The sequence below is a fragment of the Priapulus caudatus genome, unplaced genomic scaffold, assembly GCF_000485595.1.
Source record: "Priapulus caudatus unplaced genomic scaffold, Priapulus_caudatus-5.0.1 Scaffold1055, whole genome shotgun sequence".
NCBI lineage: Eukaryota > Metazoa > Priapulida > Priapulimorpha > Priapulimorphida > Priapulidae > Priapulus > Priapulus caudatus.
The window spans coordinates 33,051-41,310 of record NW_014578116.1 but is presented as its reverse complement, the minus strand read 5'-3'; the positions used below and the strand labels follow the sequence as shown (position 1 = coordinate 41,310).

Below are 8,260 nucleotides of genomic sequence, written 5' to 3'. Positions count from 1 at the left end.
GTGTCGCGCGAGCGAGGCGGGCGTCTGGTAAATGCAGCAGCAACTAGGATCATGGAATTGCTAATTGTGTATTGCGTTATGTCTTCGTGACTGGAGCGCATATATGGAGGTCACTTGCTGCAATCGTGAACATTTGCCAGGAGAGAAGCGAGTGAAAGTGAGAGAAAAGAAAGATGAGGAGGGGAAATTAATAGCAGAAAGGGCGTGATGGGAAGGAGACGAGGTTTTGATGGGGGGGAGACAGAGATAGATGCTCAAGAGACGAAGAGGAGAGAGCGGGTATGAGATGAGTAAGAATATATGTTAAAAATAAATAATTAATAATGAAATATTTATTATGTTAGTATAGAGCGAGTGATAGTTAGGAAAGGATGAGACGACCGCGGGAGAGAGAGAGAGAGAGAGAGAAGAGAGAGAGGAGACGAGAGCGACGGAGAGGCCGGAGCATAGAGACGAGAGCGATCGAAGGATGGAAGGATGGGAAGAGAGAAGGGGAGAGAGCAGGCAGTGAGATAGCGCGTGTGGATAGAGAGAGTGGAGGCAGGACTGAGGGAGATAGCAGCGAGGAGTGGAGAGAAGTTAGGAGAGGACGAGGGACTCACGCAGCGTGGCTGTATATGTTAGTCGGTACATGCACGCCGACGTCTGGTTGCCATTTCCAGTGACATGATGGGCGGGGGGGGGGGGGGGGGGGGGGGGGGGGGGGGGGGGGGGGGGGGGGGGGGGGGGCGGGGGGGGGGGGGGGGGGAGGGGGGGGGGGGGGGGGCCGGGGGGGGGGGGGGGGGGGGGGGGGGCGGGGGGGGGGGGGGGGGGGGGGGGGGGGGGGGGGGGGGGGGGGGGGGGGGGGGGGGGGGGTATTTTCGGCCTGCTTGCTTCATTGCATGAACTAGTTCGCAGTCGCGGACCATTAAATTAGCAAAGTCACTGTCATGTTTTTGTTCACAGCGTAGCGAACGTTTACGGTTGTAGTCACGCACGCGATGACGCACACATACACACGCACCACGTGCACAGGCACGAATAAGAACACGGAACACGACGCGCGCTCGTTAGGTGTGTGTTCAGACAGTCTTTGTTGCGCACGTTTTCCGCTCGCTTTCTATCTCCCCACTATCCCTCCTCCAAAATCTCTCTCTGCTTCTTCTTTCTCTCTCTACTCTCTCTTCTCTCTTCTCTCTCTCTCTCTCTCTCTCTCTCTCCCTCTTCCTCTTTCTTATCACTTTCTCTCCCTTCCGTGCGCGCTTTCTCTCTCTCTCTCTCTCCCTCTTCCACTTTCCATCTCACATTCTCTCCCCTCCCGCGCGCTCTCTCTCTCTTTCTCTCTCCCTCTTTCCATCTCACTTTCTCTCCCCTCCCGCTCTCTCTCTCTCTCTCTCTCTCTCTCTCTCTCTCACTCTCACTCTCTGGTTCACTTCTTTCCGTATCTCATGTTATCATAACACGCACGAAGCGACTTCTGCACGCAGCGTAAACGCCGGGGCTGTAATTAATTGGTCTTCGCGCAGTCACGGATTTGCGAGCCTAGAGATGAGGACGCTGCTGCTGCCGCCACTACTCAGACGCTGATGAGTTGCGTCACGCTGCAATTACTGCGGGTGCACGGGGAGCGCTGGTAGTGCTAATAACAGCCACGCGAACACTATATTATGTTTGCTAGGGGGCGGGCGGATCGTGCCTTCTTTATCGCCGACTGACTGTTATGCTAGCCGGGTATCCGCCTCCTGTATTATAATATTCGCGAAAAGATGATAAACAAGGTTAGCAGCAGAGTGGAGTCTCACGAGAAGGAGGAGGATGCGTTGAATAAAGAAAGTCTGATATGTGTGAATGTACGCCGCCTATAGCTATGTGGTGTTATCACGAATCTAATTTGATTATACATAACGCGATACTCTCTATACATACAATAATGTAATACTATACTATAATGAGAATAGCTGGATACATACTTACATAGATTCATCAGATCGCACATAGATAATAGATATACATGCATGCGTGAGTGCGTCGTACGCACGCACGCACACATATACATAATGCATACACATCTGATACACATAATACATGGGTTCGTGATACTTACTATACGCAGGACCGTGATATCATAAATAGTTCGCTAGAATGAACCTTTCAGCGCCGTCTATTCTAGGAATGCATACAAGTGGCATACTGCAAGAGTTTATTTGCGGAATGCTTCCAGGCTACGAACTTGCGTGCGGCCGCACGCGCACGTGACGTCTATAGCGTCTCTGTGAGCGTCACTGATGTTCGTGCGCATATGCATGACGTCCATAAACATTACATGCGTGTTGTCGCTCTCCCATCCCCACCGACTACCTGCGCCCTCTCCTATTGCTCAATTCCATATCTCACAATTATCCCTCGTTGCACAGCGACAGTGCTACCCGTTGAATGTCCCTATACCGGTGAGTTTATTTTCTTAAATAACTGCAGCAAAGCAAAGCCCGCAGCACCCACACGCTCGCCAGTTAATATAGAAGATAACAGTAACAGTAAATGCATCTATTGTTGAATGGGTTGTTCGCGTGTAAAAATTCAGACGTACTTGATTGCAGTATAAACTGTATTACGCGATAATAGGATGTAGACATCTGAGCCAAAGATTTGGTAATGTACGATTACATTCGCGCGTTGTCATTTTAAGAAAACGCATGAGCATGACTCATCATCTGGCACAATACATTTAATTTCTTGCTAACCTTTTTAATTTCTTGCTAAGCTGGCTCCTCAGGAACGGCGATTGTACCGGTATCTAATCTGAGCGTTTCCTGAGTAATGCCTCATCACCGTGCGTCATACGTTTCGTTCATTTGATTCCTGGCTTTATTACAATATGATTACATTTGACTGCATGCTGACACGCTTGACTACAGGTATAAATATATATTATACAGTGTTTCCTCTGGCCAAAAAGGTCTGTGAGGTGGTAATTTTTTTTTGGCGTGTTTGTGCGTTTCGAGGTCCTAGCAAAGCAGGCACCGCAGGTGCTCGCCCAGCTAGGGGGGTCCGGGGGCATGCCCCCCCCCCAGAAAACCTTTGAAAAAATGGTGCAATTTGGTGCATTCTAAGCTATTTTGGTGCATTGTAAGCACTGTTTTATGGCAGAACAGTGATTTTCATCAGCGAGGTGGTGTTTTGGACAAATTTCTGTGTGGCAGCTTAGAATTTGAGCGAGGCGACCCGCCTCACTCGTGTAAATGCAGGGGAAACACTGTTATATATATATATATACGAATTATATACATACACACATGGGCATGCACGCACGCACGCACAAATACATAGGTGTCTATATATAAGTACGTGTTCACATCTACTGCAGACTCGAGTACAGAGACGTACACGGACTCAGCCGGCGTAGATCTCGAGGAGTTCTTTATGATGACACTTCACAGGAACCTCAGCGATCGCCGCATGCTCATCAAGCTGGAGGAACAAATGAGTGGCCTCGTAAAGGACAGCAAGTAAGCTCATATCCACCCGCACTACCATCTTACCATGATTCCCATACTATTACCTTACCAATACCCTACCCTATACCCCTAAACACCCACACCCACGCATTCGCACACACCCACACCCACGCATTCCCACACACCCATACCTGCACTTACATGCACACGCACGCATGCATACACGCACGCACATATTTACCCGCCCACCTGCTGGCACCCACCCTGTGAGCTGCACGCACACCCACCCGCACGCGCACTCACACACGCATGCCCATATCATTACAGGATTGACCAGGTGAAGGACAACAAGTATGCTTATACCCACCCACTCTAGCGTCCTCCATGCACACACCTACCTACACGTTATTACATGGTCATCGAATGTCAAGCTTACCCACCACTCCACACACACGCATCATTAATTGATGCAGTCGTCTTACGTGATAGCTCTTCGTGGCTCTATCAATTCTCCTACACGAATTTCCTATAAGAGGTCAAATCCGACAGCATAGAGAGAAGGACTGGGACACATGACAGCATGCCAACAGGACTGCAAACTCAATTTTTGAAATTCTCATGGCGTAAATAATCAGCATCAGATAATCAGCCCCATTCCAATAACTTATTCGAAAATTCTTCAAACCGTTTTGACAAAAAAATCTCAAGAAAGACATCTTTAAGAAAACCCCTTCGAAACCTCTCGGTAGATTTACGATCTGTCTGAACTAACAGCTACTCTATTTTTACGCAGCCAGACTCACAATCCCAGATCAAGACCACGTGAACTAAACAGTTAACGGTGCTCTCGCCTAGATATAGAACCCTAGCTGCGTTCTCTCCGTCGACGATATATGTCTGCTGTAACTTTCCCCGTTTTGACAGACGTTAGCTTTTACTGGCGATTAACATCGTGTTAAGGCTCGTGCGCGGGATCATCGCGTCACGGAGCGAGAACGCACGACTGCAATCCGATTACTGGCACTCGCCCCGCGTATTCATCCGCTCTCACCGCTGCTCGAAATTACCACGTCGCTCAGCGCTCGGCCCGTGCACGCACCGCGTTATTAGGCCAATCGCGCAGTGTTTCCATAATAACATATGACCGCTCGCAGGGTTTCTGTGGCGATCATTAGCCTGTGTAAGTTTCAATGGTTCAGCGGTGCGGCATTGCAGTGCCAGCACACTTCTAGAAGGCACCGTACTGCTGATTACTTTAATATTGGTTATAATTGATATGACCTTTGACCTATGACGGCACCAACACGTCGTTTGACCCATGTGCTGTTCAGAAATCACACGTAACTTCATGCTCTTGTGGTCTCACTGCAGTGATCGTTGTGATCGTGACATGTCCTGTAACCTGTGAGGTGTGTGAATAGTGAGCTGTGACTATATGACAAGTGCTACTGATATACCCTTTAGCCCACGAACTGCACATGTCATGACCTTTGACCTTTACAGTGGCGATGAAATGCCATTTAACCCAAAAAGTGCACGCACCATGAGTTAACATTGAGCACGCACCATGACCACGCACCATGAGTTTTAAACTATTGTGCTAATGCCAGAGTTGTGATTTTTCAGTTTTTTGGTGAAATTCTGCTTTTTTAACAGCTCACGAACAGGTCGATTTTTTGAAACATCGTACGAGTTTGTAATAATAATTTTGCAATTTTTTCAGCTAATAAGATAAATATTGCAGATCGAATTAATGTTCATTCTAGACTGTGGGACTATAATTATTAGCAAGAAAATTGTGATTTCAAAGTTAATTCTAGATGCCAGGAAATGGCTCAGATTGCAGGGAAATGCTTCCTTACCCCTAGACCTTCCTCTCCCAGGCCCCTGGCAGTCGCTTAGCCAGCCACCAGACCCCCGCACTGTGGTTTAAGTTTTTTTCAAACCCCAGTAATGCGCCCTCTTGCGTGCGTGTGGCACACTCTATCACCTTTGCGGTGTTGCTGACGTGAGCTTTAATCGTTGCAGACGTCACATGATGAAATTCAACCCGATGAGCTCCTATCACCGCATGCTTGTGCATCGCGTCGCAGCCTTCTTCGGTCTGGAGCACAACATCGACTCTACGGGCAGCTGTGTGATCGTCAACAAGTCGAAGAACACGCGAATGTGAGTCGGTGAAAAATGTCGACCCTCGTGGTCATCCCAATGACTGCATTCCCATGGTCGTCCACCCCAATATCCACTCTAGTGTCCACCCTGTGTCCACCCCAGGTGGTGTTCACCCCCAATGCCTACCCTTGTGTCCTCTACAGTGTCCACCTCTCTGTCTAATTTAATGCCCACCCTAGTTTTCACTTCATGGAGATCTTCAATATAGACCCCAAACCTGAGTGACCATTTCATTGACCACTCCAATGACCTGCTATTTGGGTAGAGGTGGGGGTGGGGGTGACCACCTGCCACTTCTCTAGTTATCTGGGTGCTACCTGTCATACTTACTTATCAAGCAGGGGAGGGGTAAGGGAAGGGAAGTATAACGTCTCGTGTCCATGTAAGAAGTAGTCTGCGCAATGGAAAACATTGAAATAACTTCATCATACAATTTAATTATGCAGATGTGATTGAGGGGCGCGGTTTCCCACTGCAGGAAAACGTCTCGTAATGCGAGAGAACGATTTCGAAGAAGTATTGCAACGCACGCGTGTAAATTTCCCGCAAAACCAGATTATTGAAAAATTTATTTCTGCGCGCTCTTGCGGAAAGGCGCGTTGTGTGTACTTCGTATATCGGCGGTTATTCCATTATCAATAATGAGACACTTCTAATAATGTAATCTATTACCGTGGACTGTCAGCTTTCATCGTCTTTGCTACAGCCATCAAAACCCGTTTATCGCCGTAGCCGCTGTCATCATTATAATAATAATGGATATGCATGCATTATTATTATTCTTTTTATTCTTCTTCTTCTTTATCTTCTTCCTCTTCCTCTTCTTCATTTTCTTTTTTTACTTAGGAAAAAGGGGGGTCTTTTGCCAGGGATATGTTTTCAAGCCCCCGAGTCAAAACACTTGAAGTAGGAACAGATTGAACTATAAAATGCTGAAGTTCTCCCCTGCGCGCCCTGTGATCGCGACTACAGTCAGCTGACTGTGCAAGCAAGGTTTCAATCGTGTGCGCTCGTCTGATATTCTACCACGGAAATCTTACCGACGACGCGTGGTTGAGAGCGGAGAGCGAGAGAGAGGGGTGGAGGGCGTGCGCGAGAGAGAGAGGGGGGCGTGCGCGAGAGAGAGAGGGGCGTGCGCGAGAGAGAAAGATGGAGGGAGCGAGAAGAGGGATGAGCGATAGTCTTATTAGCTGGTATTGTTGGTCGTTGCGTTACAGCGACACAGGGTGGGCGTAATAATGTTGTTTAGTGGATAGCAAAACGCGCAGGGGATCGAAAATAACTCGTTTGATCGAACTACTTCTGTTGATCTCTCTCTTTCTTTCTCTCTCCTTCTCTCTCATACACACACCCACACACTATCTCTCTCACTCACTCACTCACTCACTCTCTCTCTCTCTCTCTCTCTCTCTCTCTCTCTCTCTCTCTCTCTCTCGCTCGCTCGCTAATTGGCTGCTATTGTAGCGTCACGCGTCCTGACTCGACGTACGCGGCTATGTTTGCATCGCCATGGCAACGCTAATCGGCTCGTTGCTCTGCAATCGCCACTCACGTGGCATCGTGACTGGAGCCCCAAAGAAGACAGTTGGTTGATCGGCACCTCCTCCTAGCAACCACACCTTCCTAACGCACAAAGGAATAATTACTGCCTCTGTTTATTTCGAGTTAATGCAGATGGTGCATTATGGGAAGTCTTTGCCGGAGGAAAATGTTCCAAAAAGAGTTCTTATGGGCTTGTTGGCTCGCGCCGTAGAAGAGACAGCGCTAGAGCGAGAGATAAAGAAATAGATAGCGAAAGAGAGAGAGAGGGGACGGGAGGGCGAATTGAAATGCATTTCTGTGCGCGGTCGTACATAAAAAGTGGAGAGCCTACATACAAGAAGCGATGGCAGTCGGACAACGGGTCTGCTGAAGAGGGTATCGAAAGTACCTCACGAAAGTCTCCTACGCGAAGCTAGTGTGCGCGCATTCTTGCAGGGCGTTTTTACGTTGCTATTTACAGTCGGCATGTATGCGATCCTCCTATGCGATGACGTTATACTAGTCTTGGCTTCCCGCGCCATAATAATAACACTGTATAACATACAACAGCGGTAAAGAAACCCGATAAGGATTAAGGTATATGCGTACATGCATGTAGGATCAACTTGCCTCTCACTACTTGGAACAATGTTGTTTTATAATCTCGTCTACCATGATCCCGGGATGAACATACACGAGTGTAAATATATCGTGCTTTTGTGCGAGGGGCGTTAGCTTCGTGCTGTAACCGGGAAAGGTATTTTCGGCACATGGTTTTCAGAATGGCGCGTATGGGCGTGTGCTGGGTGCGGTTGATACAAGCATTTGTTTGTTGTTAACGTGTGTTCGTGAGTGGATGGATATTTGTCGGCGGTGACTATTTGCGTCTGCAAATGTATCGGGCTTTACTGCGACTAATCCTAATGGAGCTCTGTGTTTACGACGTGGTTTTCTTCTAGAGCGTTTACGTATAGTGACGCACGCGTTTGATCCACGATGATCCACGCGTCGTTTTCGCAAGGTCGAAACGCGGGCATGATATATCCTCACTACAGATCCACATGTTTGCTGCTATTGCTGCTGTTAGTGTTGTTGTTGTTGTTGTTGTTGTTGTTGTTGTTGTTGTTGTTGTT

At 48.2% G+C, this 8,260-nt stretch overlaps 1 protein-coding gene across 1 annotated transcript in view; it reads left to right on the top strand.

Annotated features, from left to right (window-relative positions):
- Nucleotides 1-8,260, top strand: part of LOC106815170 (cAMP-regulated phosphoprotein 21-like) — a gene marked incomplete at its 3' end in the record, with an annotated part of 72,790 nt that overhangs the window by 43,054 nt on the left and 21,476 nt on the right. The window contains exons 5-6 of the mRNA XM_014819601.1: nucleotides 3,344-3,485; nucleotides 5,463-5,603. Of these exons, the coding sequence (XP_014675087.1) occupies nucleotides 3,344-3,485; nucleotides 5,463-5,603 (283 nt within the window). The remainder of the gene's footprint in view (nucleotides 1-3,343; nucleotides 3,486-5,462; nucleotides 5,604-8,260) is intronic.